Source organism: Ailuropoda melanoleuca, chromosome 2, assembly GCF_002007445.2.
Source record: "Ailuropoda melanoleuca isolate Jingjing chromosome 2, ASM200744v2, whole genome shotgun sequence".
Lineage (NCBI taxonomy): Eukaryota > Metazoa > Chordata > Mammalia > Carnivora > Ursidae > Ailuropoda > Ailuropoda melanoleuca.
The window spans coordinates 116,029,671-116,055,330 of NC_048219.1; the positions used below are offsets into that span (position 1 = coordinate 116,029,671).

Consider the following 25,660-nt stretch of genomic DNA (forward strand, 5'->3'; position numbering starts at 1 on the left):
GCGGTTTATAGACTCTTACGTGTGATTTTTTTAATAAGCTAGAAGAGATATGAAAACTGCACACTGCACTTGAAGTTGCTCTGCCACGCCTGACTCCTATATATATATATATATACACACACTTCTGAACTAGCAGCTTATGGTGAGAATAAATTACAAACTTCACAACAAGAAAAAAAATTTTTTTTTTCTTGATCCTGGGATACTTTACTTCTCAAGAGCACGGACAAAGGAATATAAAGAAAAGTGGAAAAGATGTAGCACAGAAACCAAGCTTTAAGCAGCATGGTAACAGGGTTAATTTCCGATTTTGCAGTGAAGAAGTTGCTAGAGTAATTAAGAGTAGTCATTGGGATGTGTGTGTGTGGATATGAGGGAGAGAGAAAAGAGACCAGAGGAAAAAGAGAGATGCATACAGAGGCAGAGAGAGAGAGAGAGACTGACTGAATGGGTAGTTACCTGGTTTGAGGGATTATTTTCTTTCTACAGTGTTGTGGTCAGCTATGCTTTCAATATAAAGTCCAGATGGCTAAATTGAACACTACTGTCGGGCAGAAGAGATTTCACTGAGAGGAAACATTGTGGATCAAGCTCCAAGCACTATACAAATTCTGGAAAGCTGTGGTGTGCACTGTCTAGATAGGAGAGCAAAGTTGATAGGAAAACAAACCAAAAGAGAATCCCACAATTAGGCAGCCTATGATAGGGAAGCCAGTGATGCAGGCAACAGTGATGGGGAAGCTCGAGGCCAGTTCTCATAAATGGAACAGTCACATATTGGTGAGATTATGGGATGCTACATTGCACCTAATGATGGTATTATTTACATAGTGTGGGAACAACACCCAGATCCCCAGTACATACAACTGGTAATGGTCTAAGGGAAGCAAGCTAGGCAGTACTGGAATGCTGCCTCTAGCCAAGTTCATAAACCAAGTAGAGAACTTCACAGTGGATCAGTGTGAGGATAATTTTTGACTGCAGGTGAACATCCTAAAACAATGTTATGCTTGTAGTCATGAGTCTACCCTATGATTTGTATACAGACATCATATGTCATTTTTTATTTGGATTTCAAAAGAAGAAAATTCAAATGACTTACAATTTCTATGGCCAAAAACTAAAGAGCAAATGTCTTGAGGAAAAATGAGAACATCACAGAGTCCCAGACCTAGAAAGGCTCCTGGTTTCCAATCGCCAGTCTCCAACAAGATTCAATAACTGTAATACTTCTCAAGATCAGCAGAAACACACACCCACTTCTAAGAGTAAAATTTAGTCATATATGTTTAATCAAGAGGTACTTAGGTTTAATTTCCTTCAGTGGTTTACCCTGCTTGGTCAGGGAATTAAGATCGCATAGTGGTTAAGGGCATGGGCTTATAAAGAACATTGTATGGCCTCTGGAGGTAGCCAGACCTGAACTCCAACCACATACCCACTATGAACTGGCTATGTAACCCAGCACAAATATCTTCACTTTCTAAGCCTCTGTTTCCTCTTCTGTAAAACCAGGAAAACCATATCTAGCTTCCAGGATTGTAGAGTATCTACCACTTGATAAGTGTTCAATACGTTAGCTATTATTACTGTCACTTAATCCCATGAAATCCTGCTCTGGTTACTACAAAGATGTAAAATGACTGCCCTATCTAAACGAAACTTACCTATAAATTCACTCACCTACAAAGTCTGATTAAGTCATCATTCACTTTTATACTCCCAAATATGTCACACACTAATAAAAAGGTGCTTTCATGATGAAAATAATATTAAATTATTCAGAAAGATATCTTTTAATAAAAGAATTCTTTATGATAAAAATATTAATATATTATTCAGAAAGTTATATTTTTCACAAAAGGTAACAATTCAAAACAGGACATAACTGTCCAGCAAAGAAAAATTTATATTACTAATTTACAAAAGAACTGTTTGAGAAACCACCACCTTCTGTATTAATTCACCTATACCCACTAGTTTAGCCATACCTTTATTCACAAGGGCTAGCTACAAACAACAAACATACATAGGTAATTCATATCAGCTAAAAGTGTTCATTTTCCCAAAGAAAGTTACATTCAATGTTTCACAGGGAATTTAAGAAAAAAAGAAAATTCACACATTCCTTGAAAGAGAACCTGCTTAGTGAAAGGCCACAATCATGGTACCATTAAAGATTAAAACAGAATTACCAACAGCCACACATCACCGTCAAGCTTTAATTTCACTGTACACATTGTTTAACCCAGTGCAACTTTCATTCAATTTGATTCCTATCCAACTACTTGCTCTCCTTACCTCTCCTTGGTCATTAAAAAAAGAAAAAGGGTTGGGGTGGGAAGGAAAAGCTATCATAACAATAATTATTAACAGTTGGGACTTGTGTGGCTACATGAAACAGAAAACCTAAACCTATCTCATGTAACACACGTTTGGAAAGAGGCAGGGTGGCCCCAGTGCAGTGAACCAACCCTGCTCAGGGACCCAGCCTCTGTCTTGTAGTGGGTGGATTTTTAGTGAATGCAGCATCTTTAATGATTATAATTCCATTCAGGCTTTCTGCTTCACTTTTTTAAAAAAATTTTATTTATTTATTTGACAGAGAGAAAGAGAGAGAGCACAGCAGGGGGAACGGCCGGCAGAGCAGGCAGAGGGAGAAGCAGGCTCCCCGCAGAGCAGAGAGCCCAATGCAGGACTCGATCCCAGGACCCTGGGATCATGACCTGAGCCGAAGGCAGATGCTTAACTGCTGAGCTACCCAGGTGCCCCTCCATTTCATTTTAAGTGAGGTTTTGTAAGCTATGTTTCTCTAAGAAATTCACTCTCGTCTAAGGTTTCATCTCTATTGACATAAAACTGTTAAGAGCATTTCCCCTTTTTATTGATCTGTGCGCCATATCCATAGATCCATAGCTACATAATTACAAAAATTATTTGTGCCTTTAAAAAAAAATCATGCCTGCACTTATCTATTTTATTACCTCAAAATAACTCCTAGTTTCTTCATCTCCACTTCTATTTGCTTTCAACTTCACTATTTTTCACTCTTTTTATTCTTTTCTTCCCAATATCACTCCTAGATTCAAGAGGGTCCTTGCTCTGGGCTACAAGTTTTAGAGGGCCTGCATATCACAATTAAAAAATAATAAAAATAAATTTATTAACAATGATGTGGCTGTGACTGTCCATTTAGGTATAACCCGCATTGTGATATACAATATGTTCATTATGATTCAGTCCTATTTTTTATTATCCATCATGATTTCTTCTGTGACCGAGGAGTTATTTAGAATTATGCTTGTACATTTTCTGACTTAGAGAGTTTTTAAGGACTCTTTGCTAATGATTTCTGTCCAGCACACACTTCAGAATGACTCCATCCGAGGGGTGAGGATCATTTGTGGAAGGCTGCTCACAGCCCGCTGCACGCGCTGGCAGAGTAGCTGCTCCCTCCGGCAAAGCGCTGCAAACACAGGCCCGGGAAACTGGCCAGGGCGCACGGAGAGGGAAAGGTCGGAGGGATGTGGGTGGGCACTGACATCCTCCGCCATACTGATCCTCAGACAACTGTTATTCATTTCCAGTGTCCTCTTCCATTGTTCTGTTCTTATCACCTCCTTTCTTTATACCAAAGATAATACCTAAGAACATTGTCTGGCACCTTACTTTCTGTCACTGAAAATGTCTTGGGGAGGTTCCCATGAGAGTACACAGAAATCTTCGTAATTCAGGTCACAGCTGCATGAGATTTCATTTCAGAGTGTAACATAACTAAGTTGACCAGCCCCCTTCACAAAAGTAAGGCAACCACAGCTTCAAGGCCAGCTACCACTCTAATTTCAGATCCTTCTTCAGATCCTCTCTTACTTTGCTTAGCTATGGACTTAAAAGGAAAGTTGTTATACTTTATGAATCATTTCTAGATATTTTAAAGATGGAGGGTTTTCAGGTGACTAGGTAGCTCTATTGTTCAAAATGGAGGTCTAATCCAGGCTCTTTCCAGCCTCCCATCAGCCACTTTTGGCAGCCCGGGCATTTTGTCCTCATCCTGTCACCTCATGATTGCAGACATTACAACCACTGTCAAATGCAGGAAAGGTAAATGGCTTTCCTCCCTCATAACCAAAAACAAAATAAAACAAACTTCGTTGGAAGAACCCCCAGAAGTCATCCACTTAAATCTAATTTGCCAAAACCTAGTGACTGCCCAGCACTAACTGCAAGGAAAGCTGGGAAAATTGGGCAGAGAATGGGATCATAATGACCGACTCAGGTCAATCATGCTTCACTCCCAGGGGCTGGGTACTTAGCCACTCCAAAGACAAGTGTGATTCTGTTAACTAGAAGAAGGGCTGTTAAGTGGCCAATGATCAGAATCTGCTACAATACCTTGGATGGAATAAAAAATAAAATTGTAAGCAGCTGAGAGTGAAAAAACTGATTTTAAGTAACAGTGATTGTCTCAGTTCAGTAAAGAAAAAAAATGAATGAAATACCTTTGATGCCTAGTCTAGGTATATCTAAGAAAGTAAAAATGCTAATCTTGGGACAACTGACTCAGACATTTCAGAACATGAAATTTAAGGCCCATCCTCAAAACATTTCTCTGCATTTTGTGGTTTCCAGACGGCAAAATTTTAATATAACCTAAGGAACAATCATTACCAACTACTTTTGGGAAAAATAACTTGTGGAGCTTTTGTAATCTATGATAAAATTAAACAGGTCCAAATGTGACCCATGATGTATTCTTCTAGCTGTCAAGATAAAGCAGAATCAAACTGAGTAATTAGGCTGAAGCATTTATTCTGTTAGTAATAAAATATTTTCTGGATAACAAGCTCATAACAATAATGACTGTACAGAAGCTGAGAAAAATAGCGTGTGTACCTACATTCAGCGTCTTTCTCATCAGCCACGGTCCCTACCTGTTCAGAGTAATTTTGCATAGCACATAATACTGGTGCTTTCTGAATTGTGATGATTGCATTTGCCAAGTGTATAAAGAGAGTCAACTAACTGAAAAGCTAAAACTTTTCATATCTTTAAAAGTCTCCACAGAGATCAGGTATATCTGGTGTAACAAAAGACTGTCCTTACACTTCAATGTAGGGTTGAGTGAGCATATTTTTTACTTAGTGTAAGTTTTCAAACTGTTGCTATTTTTCCGAAAGTACTCAGAAAGAGTAGATAAGTTATCACTGGTCAAATATGACTGTAGGTCCAACTGGTGAGGTATATCTTTTAGTGAAGTCTGATTAGATTCATGCAGTTAACGGCACAGCTTAGATGACTGACCTTGAAAGATCTTAGATACCACTGTTGGGACCTGTAGGTTGTGCCTATCAGAGAGTAAAACATTACATCACAATCTCACAGCAACCGACCTCCCCAGTAAGACTGCTTCAACAGCACTGTGATGTTTATCCTCAAATGCTTCAGGCCTCACAGGGAGCGCAGAAGCCACGGCTCAGGAGTGTTAGCATGCGTGCTCTCCACACACATACATTTGTGACACAGTAATTTCATTCTGAAAAACGGCATAATCAAAATGAAATCCAACAGCAGATAGAGAAATGTTCAAGTCATTGTAGAAATGTATTATATCAAATGGTAATGTTAAATGAAAATGTGCCATAAAGTCAACTGGATTACCTGACCTTAAGTAATACAATACAATTGGTGCCGTGAAAACACAATTAAATGAGATGTGAAAGCAACTATAAATAGTCATATTTTAACACAGCCAACAGTCTTATCATTGCCCTTAAAACTTTTATATTGATACACTCATTGAAATGTCTAATACTATGTGTCAACCATATGCACTTAGTGATATCAGAATACAAAACATTAAATTATGGAAGGAAAAATACACTTTCAATTAGAAAAACAGATTCTTAGTATGTCCCCAAACTAAGATTTGCTGAAGGCAAGGTGAGCAGCCCAGCCCACAAGGTGCCCTTTCTCCAACAATCTGTCTACCCTAACTCCATTACTTATCAGCCTGCACTCCCCAGTGCTGCTTCAACCAATGCGGTTCTATACAGAAGGGCCCAGAATGGTAAGAAGAACAGAGCTATAAAACACAGCAGGATAATCTCCCACTCTTTAACAAACAGGAGACACCAATAGTATATAACAGTAGAGAATAAGGAGGTAGGGATGTTCAGTATTCTACTTGTTCCCCATTAAACGTCATCAGTATTTCTCATTCATCTTTCTAGTGTGTCCCAGAAGAATCTCTATGAGGTACCCCTAGTTTGCACTTCCTAACTAATCAGAATTCAGAACTGAGTCCGTGGGTGACAAATCTATTCATCCTTGAAGACTAAGCTAAGGTTGCCATTTCTATAAAGCCACCTCCACTTTGTCACAGTCAAAATCAGCTCCTCCATTTTTCATGCTCATTTTGCACCTCCAAGTCTATCTCTATCTCAATAGTCTTTAAAGCTTTAAGGGCACAGACCTTGGTCACATCTGCCTTTTCAACCTTAGCTCCTAGCACAGAGCAGACACAATAAACTAACTGAAAACAGCACACTCACTATAAGAGACACTGGAGGTTACGGAACAACAAAAACAAAAAATGTGCCCAAGATCAACTCTCCTCTCAGGCCAAAAAGTGTCATCCACACCCACACACGTGCATGTGATACCATCACAAGACAAATGAGAAAAGGCTTGTAGGTTCTAAATGAGGCCACTTTTCTACCAGCCAGCTGTCCTCAGAGTGTAAATGTACTCTCCTGCTCTGCTGGGTCTATTGTAGTCATACTGACCAATTTCATAGCTGGAGAAAAATCTCATCGATGCCAACAGAGAAGCAACATCCTTTAACACATACAGTAAAAAAAAAACAGGCTGAAGGTGCAGTCCAAGCTCCAATTACCTGTACTGTTCACTGATGGGAATATTCTGGGAGAAGTATAAAGCCGCTGTCCGTGCTCTCCAGTGCCATTTCTTTGCAGGAAGGGTATAAAGGACGCAGTCTTCTAACTCTTCTTGGAGCAGATCTACCAGCTGTTTATGGGACCCTCCATAGAACGCCTCAATGATGAGAAGACTCATGGGCCCTTTCAAGCCTTCACAGATTCTAAATAATAAGCAAAACAATATTTTTTCCAACATATGCGTGTGTGTGCGTAAAGATTTTTTTTAAATAAGTTAAAATATTATGCTCAGAAAGCAAATAATTTACAGACGCTTAATTTTTTAAAAATATGCTGCATCCCACTTTTTAAAAAAGTACATCATTTTGTGTTAACAAGAGAAATTAAAGGATGCATATTTTTCTGATTTCTGTTTTCTTCTTGCCCTAAGATTACTTCCACAATGACTCAGGTTTTTTTCTCCAGTCCCAGGAAGTTTAAAGCCCTCTCCTGCTGTGATCACTCACTTCCTGGTTGGAATGGCTGTGACCCTGACTCAGAAACCACAGAAGTGGCTTGGCCTAGAGCTCTACTACTCTCGGACAGTCACTGAACTCATCTCCTTTAAGATTTCCACTCGAAGAGCCCTTTTTTTGTAAGACCCTATCCAGTTCAGAAATTCTCTGATTCTGTAACTCTCACAGTAATTCATCTTTAAATTCACCAATTATCACTGCCCCCAGTGAATCCATATTTAGAAAGAAAGCACATTCATATTCAAATCTAATCCTCTAATGTTAAAAATCTTAGGATACAATTTCTTGAGACACTGAGCATACCTTGATCACCTCCCCACTATCACCAATTTCCTATCTACAAAGGAAGACCCAAAAAGTGGAGTAAAGCTATATGCCTATGAACCAGCAAGGTTTCTACAACCGTTCTTTAAACAATCCCATTAAGAGGGATAAAGTAATGTTGTTATTAAAGACATGGTAAATTTTTCATCCCAGCAAGTTAGCTATCAAGCAATTTTTTGGTTTAATAATATGACTTTTGTTAATGTGCTCAGTGAAATAAAAATATGTGTGTGAATGTAAAAAAACATTCATATACATTTCAAATTATATGCTATTTCCTGTAAGAAGTAAGGAAGAAACATCACTCTGTATATAAATACTACATTGTTAAAAAATATTCCAGATGTTTCAATTTTCCTTTATGACTTAAGTAAACACCACTCATTAAACAGCATATTGCTCTTCTTAATAATGTTGTTCCACAAAATTATTAGTCTCAACAACTCAATGATGCTTTTTATAAAAAGAGTTTATTTATATTAGAGAGAGAGTACAAGCAGGGGGAGGGGCAGACAGAGAGGGAGAGGTACAGAACCTCAAGCAGACTCATGCTGAGCGCAGAGCCCAATGTGGGGCTCGATCTCACAACCCTGAGATCATGACCTGAGCTGAAACCAAGAGCTGGATGCTTGACTGAGCCACCCANTACTGACTGAGCCACCCAGGTGCCCCTCGATGATGCTTTTCACTGATAAAACTGTACTTCACCTTGTTCAAACCAATGGCTCTTTAAATTGCATTTCAAAGGAGAAAGTCTCAAATGGTTCTCAAAAATATGGCTGGAATGAAAAAAGCTTAGTTCCTGACATCTGAATCTTCCAATGAGCATTTTATAAGAAAAATATACAAGTACATTTTTCACTTATCTGCAAAATAAGAAGCAGTGTTCCTCAGGTGGAAAAGGCATGAACTCTGAGTCAGGGAGATACAAGTCTGAAGCTCAGCAATGTCACTTCCTAGCTGTGTGACCTTGGACAAGTTACCTAACTTCGTGGGACTCAGTCTCACATTCTCTAAAATGGGGGTAATAGTACTAACCTCAGAGGTGTGTTGTGAAGATAAAACTGAAGCATAATAACTTATAAAAAGTAATAAGATATTTTGCCCCTCCTATTTTCAGTATAAATCGCCTTACCTAAGGGAAAAGGATATCTCTGAATCCTCTTGCATTTTAAAATCAGTAATTTTCAATGAGGGCCCCCTCTCAACCAAGGACAGGTGGGAAAGGCGGATACACACATGCATTTGAAGTGTGGTGGGTGTTACCCATTCCTCATCAGCAGCTGGTATTTCAAATAAGAATCTGAGAGCCCCACAGGTATCTGGGAAAAAGTAAGCTTAGGTGCTGAGCTATGCAGTGGCTTGGTTTTTTTCAGGCCACTGGAGACCACCTCTAATAAATGCTATGTTCAATAAGATAAATTTAACAAAATGGTAGCCTGTAATCCTTCAAATAATGGAACCTTCCAGAAAGTCAACTGAGAGACCAATATAAGGCAATTTTGAAACTTATATCAAAGGTTTGAAGACAGACTAAAACCAGTTAACATGAGGTTGCTTACTAGATCATATCACAGTTATCTCTACCTTGGTTTATTTCCTCTGATCTAATCATGATAAGGTGTATATGCCCTATATATCCTTAAAAGGTTGTTGTAAAAATGACCTGAGCTATTTCCCCAAGTGATAGGATGTGATCTAAACAACTCTAAAGAATATTTCATTCATATAACCTCAAAGAAAGCAACATCAATATTAGAAGGGAAAAAAAGCTTTGATTCTTCATTCCTTTGCCCTTTTAAATGATTATTCTAGAGCACGTATCATGCCATATACTTACAGATGTTTCTTATGGGTCTGAATCATGAGTTATCTACAAACCATAAGCCAATGTGGAGGCAGTGTGTAGGTGCTGCTGGAGAATCAAGATATTCAGTAAGCAGAACTGAACACCAAGCATGTGGGAGGTCGAAAAATAGAAAAGGGGAAAAAAAGATTATAGCTATAGTAGATTTCCACCCCTTTAATAGCTCAGTAAGAAGAGTGAAATGTACAGGTTTGAACTAGCGTTTACTCGAGCATTTTTCTAGTGGCCAATGGGTGTGCCTGCATTTTGGGTATTTTTCTAGGGAGAGTAACTATGTCCTACCATCCCTGAAAACTATACTTAGTGGCTTTGATTCATGGAAATTTGTTCTGCTTGTTTTGTGGAGACAGACATATCCCGGCAGTTCCCCTACTTACTTCTACTGCAACTTTTGTGGCAAGAAGAAAATGTGTTCTTCCCTATAGACTTCTTAAAGCACAACCTGGAAGAAAGATGATTCCCATTAGGTTCAAGCAAAAGAGGGGAAGCTGATTTTTAAATATAAGATTCAAACCAAATGTCATTACAGCACATTAAAGAACAGTGCAAATACTCTTACTGTGCTTGAGTTTTTAGAAAACACTGCTTGAAACAAACAAGCATGAGGTTGGAAAAAAAAAAAAACCACTCCGTTAAAAAGAATTTTTGCTGTTATGCTGGAATTTGCTAAAAGATAAAGGGGGTGCACTATTTGCTCATTTTAGCAATAATGCCAGCGAACGGCAGGTGGTCACTCCGACACCACAGACGCTCAGAAGCACAGCACGGGTGAATACGGACCTCAGGGACACTACCAATGGCTACTAGGGAGTGAGTGCTTGACAGCAGCAGTCCTGAGGGCGCTTACTCCTCAGCAAGAAAAAGTTCTTTACAGCCCTAGGCTGTGGCCAGGTTTTTGCCAGAAGATGGTAGGTGAGCCTACACACAGCCAAAGGTCTTACATAGATGCCTGGGTTAATCAATCTGTTAAAGCACTGGCATGCAGAAACTGAGTAAGTATATCAATTAGGGATGTGGCATTTATTTCAAAAGGAAAAAAAAACAACAACAAAAAACCTTCTTATGTGAGAGAACAAATGCCAATCAGAAAGACCATGTCCTTTCTGCATGACACTAGACTGTTAATATTTATGATGTTAAGAAAAAAGTTTAAAAAAAAAGAGAGAAAGAGAAAAAAGTTAATGGCCAATCCATTCTCACTCCCAAAAAGAGCATACAAAGTGTGTCAGATAAATTTTTATCAACTTTTAAGTTTTTCTGCTTAACCCAGTAAGCTTCAGTTAAAAAAAAAACCTCATTTCTTCAGCAGATTTTATTCCCCAGTGACACCAGATGAATGAGAATCTACTACACTATTAAAGCTTTATGAAAGTTTAATTCATTATCAATACTATGATTTAATGATACATGGTTAAATGCTAAACATTAAATTGGCAATATAAATGAGTCAAAGTGATAGCTATGACATAGGAATTTTAAACCATTTCAAATTCTACTTAAGATCATCGGAGGTCAAATGATCTAAGAATTGTCTGCCTTTCCAAAATTTTATATTTACAGTTAAAAGAGGATACAAAGTGAAAAATCACAGAAATATTTCACATAAACATTTTGACCAAAATGAAAAAATGCCATTAGTGTCATCTCAATTAAAAACTAATAATGCATTGATAAGATCACCAAGAACAAAAGTAGCCTGAAACCAAGGCTGTGAATATTTTTAAATTTTTATTAAAACTTTTCGTCACTGTACCTGCATTTATTTTAAGCTTGACCCAATTTCTTTATTCCCTGAGCCATTTTCAAGGTGAACTACATTTTGGTCTACCTCCTCTAACAGTTAGATCTGCTGTCATAGTTTTTTTTTGTTTTTTTTTTTGACAGTATAGGGAAAGGAAATTTGTAATATGCCATTGATTTATTGAAAAAGATATTCTAAGTATACATACATCATGTGGATTTTTTAAAACTAAACCTAAGTCACATTAGAAACCTGTAATTAGTCTTCATATATGATGTCAATTCACTTACTTATAATATTCAAATAATTTTCCAACCAAATACCAAATAATAATTTTAAATCAGAGGAATTATTGTATTAATATATTCCACAGACACCTTACTGCTATTAGCTGTAGGAAGGTATGGTTTCAGTGATGATGGTTTCAACGGTTTTAATCCCACACACATGAGAAATTGATTCCACAGGCTAATCCACGCATGGCTTGATACCTTGTACTTCAATCAGTTGCTGAAAAAAATTTTTTCTACTTACCTATATACAATATTTAAAATGTTAAGCTTGGCAGAGCAAAAAACAGTGAACTTAAACACTAAGTGCTCTAAGTTGGGGAAAATAAAATTTGAGTAGGACTTCCCAATAGGTCATCAGAGGTTTACCTGGTATTTTCTTACTGACCCCTTCCCTTCAGCACCTCCACCCACCAACTCCAACACACCAGATTCTATTTTAAAAGAAACGAATAACCCAGCAGAGTAAAATAGGGCAGTACTGAGAAAAGTTAGCATTACCTTCCAACCCACTCACTTATTTTAATGATTCATCAGGGAAACCCCAGTTTTAAAATATACCTGAAATCTCATTAAATAGTAAAAAAATAAGCATAAAAAGATTTCTGCTTTGAAACATGTCACCATCAATTCCCCTAACAGAACCTAATAAGGATGAATATATAGTAAAAATACATTTTGCTAAAAAAAGTATCCTCAAAGTATCACACTACAATCAAGTATCATATGGGGGTCAGGGGGTGGGGGAAACAGAGATAAGCAGATCCTACCAAAAAGTTCTTTTTCAAAAACGTTTTATAAAAATCAGGTGTAGAGGGACACCTGGGTGGCGCAGTCGTTGGGCGTCTGCATTCGGCTCAGGGCGTGATCCCAGCGTCTCGGGATCAAGTCCCACATCGGGCTCCTCCACTGGGAGCCTGCTTCTTCCTCTCCCACTCCCCCTGCTTGTGTNAGCAGTCGTTGGGCGTCTGCCTTCGGCTCAGGGCGTGATCCCAGCGTCTCGGGATCGAGTCCCACATCGGGCTCCTCCACTGGGAGCCTGCTTCTTCCTCTCCCACTCCCCCTGCTTGTGTTCCCTCTCTCACTGGCTGTCTATCTCTGTCAAATATATAAATTAAAAAAAAAAAAATCAGGTGTAGAAAATTCATCCTAACCCCTGAAACCTCAATGTAATTTCTTAGTACTAAAATACAATCTGGTGTCAAATGCAGAGTAAAAACCTTGCAATCCTAAAACTATAGGCACTGACAATATTCTACATAATTAAAGAAAGTTTGGCAAATGGTAAGGAATTAATCAGATTCCTGAGCATTAGTTTGAATTAAAGATAATACATAATGGAAACTGATCATTGCTCCATTACTTGATTATGGCCATACAACCTAACATTGATGATTAACTTGCATACTATTATGTGTACTTAAATAATAACATTAAAAATAAAAATCTTGGGTTCATACTGGAAGAGATGTAGCACTGCAATATTTTATTGTCCCACAGTGTTATGGGTGTTCTAATTTCTTCAGTTCTGACTTTAGTTTCCTGTTGTGGTAATGAAGAACTAAGGATTCATGCACCAAAACCAAGATTTGGTAAGAAGACGTATATGCCATCCTGTTTGTGACACAATTTAAAGCAATTTTCAAGTGTACTTTTTCAATTAAATGATTTCCTCTGATCTTTTAAAAAATTACGATCTTATATGCATATACTGCTATTTAATTTTCCCTAACAGATATTTTCATTCTTTCTCAACTTGGGATTTAACTTTCTGTTTAGAACTATCAGTCACTTATTCCATGACTTGAATTAATACAAAGTCTTGGTTATAACTGTATCAAATGCAAATTCAACAAATACACACTGACACTATGACATCATTCACTTGTTTTCAACTATACATAATTTCCACAAATAAATAGATGTGTATATATTACAAACTTATTGCTTTACATTTTTGTGAAGTTATATTCTACATTTTATAGCAAAATTATAACTATGAAATTCTTGTGAGAAATTTACTGGTTTAATTTCACTGAAATAAAATACTCATCCTCTTTCAATTTTTCATTGCTATTAATTTCATGAATAATTTCAAACTATAAAAGTAGCAATGAATTAGTTCTACTGAATACTAAAAATATTTTCAATTTGCTGACATTTTAAAATGTGGCAGTATATTTATGAATCAATAGAAAATTTTACACCAGAAAATCATCTCATCGCTCATTTGAACTATTGCATTACCCTTTTAACTAGGTCTCCATGCTGCCACGCCATCTGGTTCCCGTCATACCATTCTCCATAATCCAGCCACAAGTAATCTTCCAAAATGCAAGTGTGGTCATGAGGTGACATGCTCAAAAACCTTCAAGGTCTCCACCACCTAAGGATAAAGTTCAAGGCCCTACACATGGTAGTTGAGACCTTGCTTGTCTGGCCCTCCCTTTCTCTTCACCACGACCTTGCTTCTCCTCCTCCCCTGTGATCCCTCTTTCCCTACTTGCCCAGACTCTGCCTTGTGGCAGTACCGAGCACTCACACTCACGTAGTTACCCTTCTGTGATTCCACACCTTTGGTCTCTTTTCAGTCAGCTCTTCACGTTCACCTCATGAACTTTCCTTAAAATTTCTGCTCATGAATCACCAATTCTATAAAGCCTTTCCCTGAACTTCTCTTCAACAGGACTTCCCCTCTGCACTGTACACTCTCAGTACTGGTTTCACTCTCTTTCCAGGTCCTGCTTCCCTCTGAGCCTTTCAAAATCTGCAGGACAGGGACCATGTCATTCTTTTCCTGGGGGCTTCCCAGGATCCGGCATATTGTGAATGTCACGAAGTTTCTGTAGAGCTGCACTAAAAATGGAGGAAATGGGAACTTGATTCTGCCTTTAAAGTAACATTGCTTTCACTGCCCTCAGGTCCCAAGCAAACCAGTGTCAGGCAGCACTCCACCTGCTACTAATGATTTCCCATTGTTCCCGAAGTCGAAACTACATCAAGCAGCTAGTATATCTAAACACATTTTATTATATTCTCTTTCAAAGACTAATTCTCTTTTCTTACTGTTCATAGAAAGTAGACTTTATTAGATACATTTTTTCATGTAGATATGAGTTTATCTTAACCTACTAATACAACAGAAGTAACAACGATAAAAGAAATGGTAGAAACACCACAAGCAATTGCATTCTGGACCAAAGCAAGTTTCATGGTCTAAAAGGAGGAATATCTGTGCAATCTATGAATTTTGAAAATCACCTGCAGTTTTTTAATCTGCTTGATCTATCACCATCCTAGTTTAATACCAGCAGTGGAAGTGGGATGAGAAGGCAATTCCCTCGCCATAAATCTGGAGATCCCATTTCACACTTAGTAATTATACTTCTATTTAATGGGGAAGAAGAAAAGGCATTTTTAAATACTTTCTGCCAACAATTATTCATTTTATAAAAGTTTGACAAGATGAATAATGTATTTGCTTTCTCAAGATGGCATTTCTCCAAGGCTTCCACCTTCCTGAAATGGGCTGCAAATCAGTCCAGTGGGAGAAAATAGGATTATCTGATCCATTCATATATGGATACCTAAGTAGAAAAGCCCAGGTGTTTCACAGATTCATAGGTGGAAGGAATGTGGGAGCCACTGACCATCCACATTTCTTTTATAGAGGCAGAAATGGAGAATACTGAGCATCACAGAGTAAGTAACAGTGCAAGGGCTTAAACCCAGGTCTTTTGACCCTACAGTCATGTATCTTCCCATTATACTTCATTGGAAATACCTGGTAGGATACAAGTAAAAGGTGCATCCACTTCTTAGTCTTTAGAGTTTTTGGATTAAATATCAATGTTTAATAATTATTAATATGTAAACGATATATACTATAGTATATATTTATCTGCATGTGAAATATAAATGCCAGTATAAGATGATAAATATATGTATCACATATATCTAGTCATAACACCCAATAGTTCGTAAATCCAGGACATAGTGGTGTAAACCACACAATATAGTTATACAGAATACCATATAGTTAAGGGTGATAAAACTCAAAACTTTTGTTCTAATCTCTTGCAATTCCTTCCAGAGTCCTGCATAATCATTCTTTCCCTGACCCCACAAGCCTTATCCTTCACCCCCCAGCTCAAGACTAACACCTTTCTGATGGGGCAAGTGGCTTAAGGACTAGGATGGGAGAAAGACAATATCCAAGATTCACGTGACAAGAATGGTTTGAAGCAGGAGGTGAAGAGGTCAGTCATAGAGATATGCCCAGTCTATCTCGTAATTTACTACTGCCACATCAAAGTCTGAGTCTCCCTGATATAACAACCTGTAGTACTTACCACTTGTACTTACCACTTGTAGTATATATTTATGTGAGTGACTATCTGTATCCTCTACTGGATATTAAGTTCCAAAAGAACAGTGACCAGGTCTGCTTGCTTACCACTATATCCTCAGCACTTAGCAAACAGAAAGTATGCAACACTCTCTGTTGAGTCAATAAACCATAAACTCTTTAGCAATGGCCTTGACAACTTCTTGAACTCATCCAAGACCTTTATTGTTATCAACCACAAATAATCACCCCTTCCTACCACTAATTACTACTTACTCTCACAGAGAGAACTTGATGCACAAATTCTACCACCACCTAAAATACAGCAGGTGGTATCCTATTGTATTCAAAATGTCACACTTTGTTCTAAGGAAAATAGTTCTGCCAGCAGCCCTACTGAGGGGTTTAGAACCCAAGTTTCATGCCACGGGCAATTAACTATCTTCTCGGGCCTCTCCAGACTCTATAAGAATATTTAACACAAGGACAGTCAAGTCTGTGACCTGGAAGGATTCAACCGGTTTAATCGTTAGACTGGCATATTTTTCTTGGTCAGAAGCATTATCTTGCTACCCTACATTGACTTCTATGCCAAATTTTAACTCAGACTTGGATTACGCAAGATAATTATAAATATACACACCAAATGAGTTTAAAATAAAATGACTAACAGATTCTTAACTATACTGGCGCTAGTGAGTCTCGCTCTAACATCTTTTAAGAACTTAATCCATCTTAACTAAATAAAAAATTGTTGAGAAGTTTCCCTCTCCAAGTGGGAGGCACATATCACATTTTCAGTTAATTTTGAAACAGAAATAGCAGGGTGACTCTAACACACAAACATTCTCAACGTCCTATTTGAAGTGCTGCAACCTAAGCAAACATGGGTGGCATTCCCTTGATGGGTTGAAATAAATGTCACCAAGTATAAAGTTCTGGATTTACTCACTTCCAGTGAAAAATGAAAAGGACATAATCTCACAACTCAATCTATTTATCAGTGAGGGAAATCAACTTTCAAGAAATACAAAATCCTAACAGCTCAGGAGGCAAAAGAGTATCAGGTAAACACTTGGGAGAAGAAAGAAAAGTTTCCAGAGGACTGAAGGGCTAGAAATAGATATCCTTAAAAGAACCGATGTTAGACACCTTTAATATTTTTAATATTCACTTTATATGAGTGAAAGTCACCATGCAGTAACAGATTTATTTAAATGGTATTAGGAAATGCGAGGTGAAGCCAGTGCTGGAATGTCCTTAAAGATCCAAGTCTGTAAAACCATTCCTTAAAGATGCATCAATTAAAATGTTTAGTGACACTTCTCTCATCTCCAAAGTTCCATGTAACTATAGAAATTTATTTATTAGAGTAGGATTGGTTACAAGTATATTTTCTTCTATTTATGTATTGTAGCAGGTCTTTTTCTAGCTGCCGTATATTTTTCAAGAATCTTTCAGGCGTGGCTCAGTCGATTAAGTGTCTGCCTTTGGCTCACATCATGATCCCAGGGTCCTGAGATCGAGCCCTGCATCAGGCTCTCTGCTCAGCGGGGAGTCTACTTCTCCCTCTCCCTCTGCTGCTTCCCCTGTTTGTACTCTCTTGTTCATGCTCTCTTTCTCAAATAAATAAATAAAATCTTCAAAAAAAATTTAAAAAGAAAAAGAATCTTTTGATTTGTCAATGGTCTAAGACATTTATAGATGGTTTAAGAAGCCAACACTAGAAAAATTGCATAGATTCTAGAGATCATTAGTGATAAATTTTAAAAAGCCCAGAAACCCAGTTTAGACCAGGGCTGAGTAAATCTGGGGCTAAGAGATACGGTAATGAGAGCTGTATCACTATTTTTAAATATCACAAGGGACATATTATTAGCTACCCACTATTATAAGAAAAAGAGTCAGTCTGATAATAATAGACTGGAATTTTTAAATCCTGGAGATATTTAGGATTGAGACTGTTGAGTAAAGAAAAGGCATACACAGACAACAGTGTATAATTTCTAGAAGGTCTACTATTCTCCATAGTTTCTACAGAGGAAGCACAGGCTTGCCCATATCATCTGACAACACAAGTTTCCACTGAATAAAAGATAAGTAGCAATAGCTCAAAGTTTCCTGATTGGAGAAAGCACTATGACTTTTATCTATTTAGTGGCCTTGTCTGTCACTATTATCTCTTTATCAGCTAGTTTTTCAAGGAGACATTCCAATGATATAAATATTTTGTCTAATGAAGCAGGGACCCTCTAGTACAGAATATTCTTTGCAAACTACCCAAAGCCATACTCTGCATCCTCATCATCTCTTAAGGAAGTAATTTCACACTTTGCAAACAGTGTGTTCAAACAGAGTAAGGTTGCTTAGGAGTTAATTAATTCCCCCTTGCATCTCTATCCAGCATGTATATGCACCATATCTGGGACCATAAGTCTCTCTACTGGATTAATTAGCATTCATAGTTAACAAACAGCCTGAATCACTGTAGAGAGAGATTATAACTTAAACTCATAAAACTAGGTACATAATATCTTACATTCCATATAACCCATTGCTCAACAGATCTTAGCAGAATTGAAGTAAAGAAATACTTGTTCCCCCTTATCATTCCTCTTGCTCAATGTTCTAATGTCCCTTTCTCCCGTCCTTGCTTCCAGACTTTACTTGTAAGAACGAAATTGAAAATATCAGATAAACTCCTGCACATTGTTCGGAGTACATGCCTGCCATGCACAACAATGTGTTACCTCTCCGAGGAGTACTTGTATGTTACAAAGAAGCAACAGGTGATGGCAACATTTCAGCCATCTGAAGAATGGATGAGAATAGTTTGTGAATTAAAAGGACCCTTCTCCAGCCCTGAAGGCCACTACCTACTCTACCAATGCACGAAGCCAGATTTGCTTTGAAGTATTAAAATGTCCTATCACATTTGAATGTAATACAAAAAGCTTGAAAACTGTGCCTATCTTTGGATTCAATAATACCACTTCTACAAATTAACAGTGGAAATTATCAAGAATCGTTACTGAAGTCTTTGCTCCAAACTGAAAGTAACCAAAATATCCAACAAAAAGGAATTTCATAATTAAATGATCAGTGATCAAAAACTGTACTAAAAAGGACATTAGCAAGGAAAAAATGTTTTCACCTTTGCATGATTGCATGCTATGAATATGTAAAAATATATGATGAAATGAATATAGAAATGTGAGAGAGAACGCACATGCACACAGGTAGGCGTAAATAATCATTTATGGTAGAACTGTGAGTGATTTGGGTTTTCTGTTCAAGTTTCATTTTATTCTTCAAGTCATCTTCACTGAATGTTTCAGCTTGCAATTAAAAGAAACTATAAATTTTTCCTAACTTTAGGAAGGAGGCCAAATTGTTTGAAATAACAAACTACTTCCCAATTACTGAAGGCTTACTCCCCTCCAGGAGCTTGCCAGTGGTTTTCAAATTATTCTAACTACTATTGCTATAAAGAAACTTATTAAAACAACTAATCAGCAAGGGTTAAACTAATGGGGCTACAGCTATTCACAAAACACTATAATTTGGTTTTGCAAATACTCCTTGTCTAATGCATGAAATAAAAGTAATACTCAGTTAATTTTTAAAAGTACCTGAATTATTAAATAATTGCAAACAGATCAAGATCTTTATTTATCCGTAAGGAATCTGGAGCTGCACTTTGACAGAGTGTGTTAGAAACTAAAACACTATTTCGGTACTTACTGTTCTGAATAGGAACATATATTGTGCAAACTCAAAGTTTTAAAGTTCAAGTAAAATGTCAAAATTAATTTGTGCCTTAAATAATTAGACACAGGTATGGAGATAAGGGAAAATATTTAATTAAGGTGAATAAAATTGAAAAGAACTTCTAGTTTCACACTCAATTTCCAAAGTGTCTGTATTAAAAAAGCAGAAACCCATTATTGTGTAATCATCCATACGAGCTACACATGTTAAAAGAGGGAATGAGTGCATAGTCGACTACTACAGACGCTGTCTTACAATTTTTAAAGACTGTCTCCTTTCATAATCACTCAGAGTTTTCCTATATTTATATACATGCAATAGGTGGATTCTCAATAAATATTAACCCAACAGCAACTCAGACTTACTACAGAAATATTTTTGAACAGAACCTCCAGGTCCTAGTACTTTTTACAATTTAAATACCATGAAACCATGAAACACATTTCAAGTGATAAGAAAGCATTATTCCTGGAATTGTTTTCCAGGGCAACAATTTCATCATATTTCATTTTTAAAACCACCTATTCAGAAAAATTTAACTTATAAGCCTAGAAGGAAAACAGCCTACCATTAAAAGTATACAAACAATTAAGAATTAGCCTCCAGAAAACACAAAAGTACTAACAAAAATATGAACTATGTAACTGCAAAAATTAGGGACAAGCTTATCATTTCATCTAAGAATACACCTATCAACATATAACTTTCTGTATTTTAAAATTAGCACAAACTTGATATGAAAAAGAAATCCTAATCTCAGGAAAGCACCATGTGGCATTTTTTAACTTTATGACCACTTTGTTGACTCTCTGTCCCAGAGCAGATCACCTCCAGCATTAGTACTCTGACCTTACAGAAAAGTGACAGATAAAGTTTATGGTGAGAAAAAATGAGTTTTTATAGGTTTCCAAAAGGGAATTCTTATGACACTAAAAGCCATATAATAATATTGATTTGATAACCAACTTTTTTACAGCCAAATTACAGACTTAAGATTTCTGGAAAAATATCCAAGTGAATTTGCAGTAAAATACAATAAAATAGAGGCTTGGACTCATGACAGTCCAGGATCTCTTTGCAAACTTCAAAGATGCATATAAAATAATTTTTTAAGCCAGATCTTTAAAGTTTTCAGTGTCCCAAGATTTACCTTTTTATGTTGGAACTGACTGACCCCTCCTCCTGACATTTATCAGTCAGCTCTAAGTTCTCACCTTTCTGGGCAAATAATTTCCACGCCTGTTTCTAACTTTTTTCTGTCTTAAAGGCAAATGTAACGTACAGAAACGAGGATTATTTTCTGGTAAAATCATCCTCAAAAATCAATTAGAATATTCAAAATATTCCATTCTCACAAATGAAAATAAGTTGCTTGCTGAAATGACAGTCTTCCATTTCACTGCCTTAAAAATTAAGCTGGCATGGATAATAAAAGTGTTTTCTGACTGGATATGCTTGGCATTCAAATATTTTTAAAACAAAAACTAATCCGTAATTAGATTTCACAGGCGCAATCTATAGAAAATAGAATTTGTTTTTATTTTTCTGAGAGCAATACTAACGATTAAATATTATAAAAGTTATAAAAACAATACCATTGCTTTTGCATAAATCTGTAAACAAACCAGCATATTCGTGTTTATTACCCTTTACAGTCTGATCTTTGCCATTCATTCATTCATTTAGCAAATATGTATCGTGCCCACTATGTGCCCAACATTGTTCCAGGTGCTTGTGGATAAATTAGGTGACAAAACAAATGTTCCCGTTACCACAGGAAATTTCTTTCTAATTGGAGTAAAGAGACGATCATCCAGTAGAAGTACATCAGGGGGTGCAGGTGCTACAAAAAACATGGCACAGGTAATACAGGATAAAAAGAGCCGCTGAGGCCTGGGGCTGGGAAAGGGTGGTATTTTACCTAGGGCTGTCAGAGAATACCTCATGGACAAGATGACATCTAAACAGAAACCAGAAAGGGGGTGGGGGGGGGAGATAAAGAGATCTGGATCTAAAGCCTTCCAGGCAGCAGGCACAGCAAGATCCTGAGATGAACATGCTTGCCATGTACAGAGAGTGCGAAGGTCTGTGTCTGCAAAGCATAAACAAGTGTGCTTTACTTAACAAGCATTTATTGAATGGTTGCATTCTAAGTTATGCTAAGTATTTTGTGATATCAAGATGACCCAAATATAGTTTCTGGCCTCAGACCTGGATATAATTACAATACTGAATGATAAACGTTATAAAACATTTGAGCTGGGTCTCAAAAAGGGACCAAAAGCAAGTTCTCCTTCAAGACAATGAGCCAAGAACCCAGAAAGAAAGTACTGAGGGCCAAGATCCCCACCGTAAAGAGGAGCTTAAGAACTGTGCAGATAACTCTTGGCTCCCTCAACAACCATTCAAACCCTTTCTCCTTCTACTTTCTTCTAGAATTCAGGCTAAAATACTTGATCTCCCAGGTGTGAGGAAAGGTGGCATGTTCTACAGTATTCCAAAATGATTTAAGTGGAAAGAAGGCTCAAAATTGAAAGCGCCCTCTATTGGGAGCCAGGATGCTCCTGCACAACTGGCCAAATAACAACCCACAGGGCTTTTAGTTGCCCTACCGCAGACCTCTGGTATCAGGTCCAAGCTCTTGGGCCCCCAGCCTCCCTCATCATCTTCAACCTCGATTAGGCCTCTGCTTCTGACTGCCATCCCCACCTGCCGCGACATTTCATCTGCTTCCATTCTTTTGAAACTTTCAGATACCTTAATGTCAGTCCTCTACTCTGATTTTTTCTATAGAAGAAAGAGAAAACAATACTTAACAAGAAATAAGACCCCTGACAATTTGGTTCCAAGCTCCTATGTAGCCTCAATTCTAGACACACCGTTACCCAAATGCAAATCGTTTTAAAACATTCCATACCCATTCCCACCTCCATGCACTGTTGGTGCATTCTTCTTTCTAGACCCCTTCCACTTTATGATCTGTCAAAGTCCTACATATAGTTCAAGACTCCATTCAGATCCCATCTCACCTACAAAAGCTTAAGTCAACTGCTGACCCATATCCAGCCAATCAGAAGCAATTATTCCTTCCTCTGTGGTACCACCAAACTTGGCTTATACCCCAATTAGAGCAGTTACCACAATCCCACCTATACTATAGTTGTACATGTGTGTCTGCCCAACCAGATGTCACTTCCTTGGTAGCAAAGTTCATACACAATTTATGTTTATATCTATTCATAATTCAGCAAAGTGCCTTATACACAATAGGCATTCAATTAATGTACTCTTGAATTCTCATTAGTAGGCTACAACTTTATGAGTGAGGGGGGAAAAAAGATATCCCTGGATTAAAGATTGCAGCAGCATCATAAAGCGAACTGTCCAGGCATTACCACTGCATTTAACTACTCAGGTAAGTTATGAATCACTTAAGATAATATTGAACAAGAAGATAAGGACAATAAAAAATTAACCATGAGTGCTCATTAAGCAGCATAAAATTAAATTAAAGAGGAATGGGGAAATGTAAAGCATAAAGCTACCTGTATTAGGAAGCATGACCAATGGATACTAAAACAATTCATTTAACAAAATTTTAGTTCCTATTGTGTGCCAGATACTATAGTAATGGCTGAGAATACCAACGTGAAAAAAGGGCTGAACACACTTTTTTAAGTGCAAAGTGTTGGCCCATAAATTATTCCCTCCAAAAGTATGACCAAAAGAGCAGCATAAGGACCAAAACAGACTATCAGTACCCAATTCTGAGTCCAAATCTAGGAAACTATCTTGCCTAAATTGTGATTATATAGGAACTCTCTCCCCAGGACTGGTTCTGAATGTTAAAAGGGCTTCCTTTATTTTCAGTGACTATAAACTGCTCAGATAGAAAATTTAAGTTCCAGATACTTGAATACATTCCCTGCTTTCAGATAAGTTCTATCCATGCACAGGTTGTTTTAGTAATTAAGGTACCAACAATCCTGCCATCATGAATGAAAAGGGAGGAATTTATTAAAATGGTGCTATATAGGGAATGTTGTATGGGAGATAGTGGATAGTTGTTTTCTTTGTCCTCTGAGGCCAAAGTAACAGAAATAGAATGGAAATAGAACAAAAGGAATTTAAGTTAGGCATTGGACGAGTAGTGAGACTGATTCACACAATCAAGTTACCCTCAGTCATTTCTTCTGCAGAGTTTGAATGAAGAGGTAGCCTGCTTTCTTCTAAGACACTTTACGCAAAGCAAGCAGATGTAAAGATGACTTCTCAGGGTTTCTTGTAGACATATTTTCTATCATACATTACTATTTGCATGTGTACTGAAAAAATAGGAAGCTGTCACTCTAAGAATTAAAAGAAATACCCAAAATGCCATCTGGGATAAAATGTGATATAGTGTGCTCTTTGCCATGAGGCTATCAAGGATCTATTAACTCCTTCTTGTAAATTAACACAATGATATAAATTATCAAATTACCTGACTGCCATGTTAGTAGGTTCAACTGCTTACTTCTTCAAACACAGAGATTCTAATATATGACAAGTGCAAGATATCCTTGTTTAAACAATAGTCTATGCAAAATTTTTTAAAAATCTAAAAAAAAGAAAAAAAAAGGACGCCTGGGTGGTTCAGTCGGTTAAGCGTCTACCTTCAGCTCAGGTCATGATTCTAGGATCCTGGGATGGAGTCCCACATCGGGCTCCTTGCTCAGCAGGCAGCCTGCTTCTCCCTCTGCCTGCCACTCCCTCTGCCTGTGCTCTCTCTCTCACTCTCTCTCTGACAAATAAATAAATTTTTTAATAAATCCTAAAAATAAATAAACAAACAAACAATAGTCTATGCAAAAAGCTAAAAAGAAATTATATTTTTATTTACTCATGGTAGAACATACTCCAACAAAAGCACTGGTACTAAGTCATTGAGGATTTTCCTATAACCTTTGTAACTGAACATCTTCCACTCAAAACAACTTGGACAATTTGATGTTCCCTTAGCAAAAACAAACAAATCAATAAAATGTAGTCCAGACCGTGCAACTGCACTATTAGGTATTTATCCAAAGAATACAAACATAGTGATTTGAAGGGGCACATGCACCCCCAATGTTTTTAGCAGCAATGTCCACAATAGCCAAACTAGGGAAAGAGCCCAGATGTCCGCTGACACATGAATGGATAAAGAAGATGTGGTGTGTATATACAGGTGTGTGTGTGTGTGTGTGTGTGTGTGTGTGTGTGTGTATAGATATATATAATGGAGTATTACTTGGCCATCAAAAAGAATGAAATCTTGCCATTTTCAACAGGATGGAACAAGAGTGTATTTTGCTAAGCAAAATAAGTCAGTCAGAGAAACAAATATCATATAATTTCACTTATATGTTGAATTAAAGAAACAAAACAGATGACCATAGGAGAAGGGAAAGAAAAATAAGAGAAAATAGAGAGGGAGACAAACCATAAGAGACTCCTAACTATAGGAAACAAACTGAGGGTTGCTGGAGGGGAGGGGGGTGAAGGGATGGGGTAACTGGGTGATGGGTATTAAGGAGGGCACTTGATGGAAAGAGCACTGGGTGTTACAAACAAGTGATGAATCACTAAATTCTACCCCTGAAACTAATTATACACTACGTGTTAACTAAATTGAATTTAAATTAAAAATATTTTTTAAATAAAAAATGAGGAAAAACAAAAAAAATGAATTAATAAAATAAAATATAGTCTATAGCCTTTCACAAATTAGAAATATTACTATATCCTTTATATGCATAAATTATTTACCCCAATAATATTATAAATATGTTTCTTAATATTCATGCATTCATTTATTCAACAAGTGTTAACTGAAGGTCCATGTCTAGGCACTGTGCTAAACGTAAAGACACCAAGATGACCCAGT

The 25,660-nt window shown here is 37.2% G+C and overlaps 1 protein-coding gene across 13 annotated transcripts in view; it reads right to left on the bottom strand.

Annotated features, from left to right (window-relative positions):
• Window positions 1–25,660, bottom strand: part of GTDC1 (glycosyltransferase like domain containing 1) — a 374,816-nt gene that overhangs the window by 248,286 nt on the left and 100,870 nt on the right. For 10 of the 13 annotated variants that reach the window (XR_004623455.1, XM_034654524.1, XM_034654528.1 and 7 more), the window contains 2 exons: window positions 9,980–10,044; window positions 6,896–7,099 (listed from right to left, as the gene is read on the bottom strand). Coding sequence is in view for 10 of the 13 variants with exons in the window: in XM_034654524.1 (XP_034510415.1) it covers window positions 6,896–7,074 (179 nt within the window). In the remaining 3 variants the exon portion in view is untranslated. Of the gene's footprint in view, window positions 1–6,895; window positions 7,100–9,979; window positions 10,045–13,880; window positions 15,171–25,660 lie in introns of those variants that run through there. The other 3 variants (XM_034654521.1, XM_034654520.1, XM_034654518.1) reach the window with 2 other exon arrangements.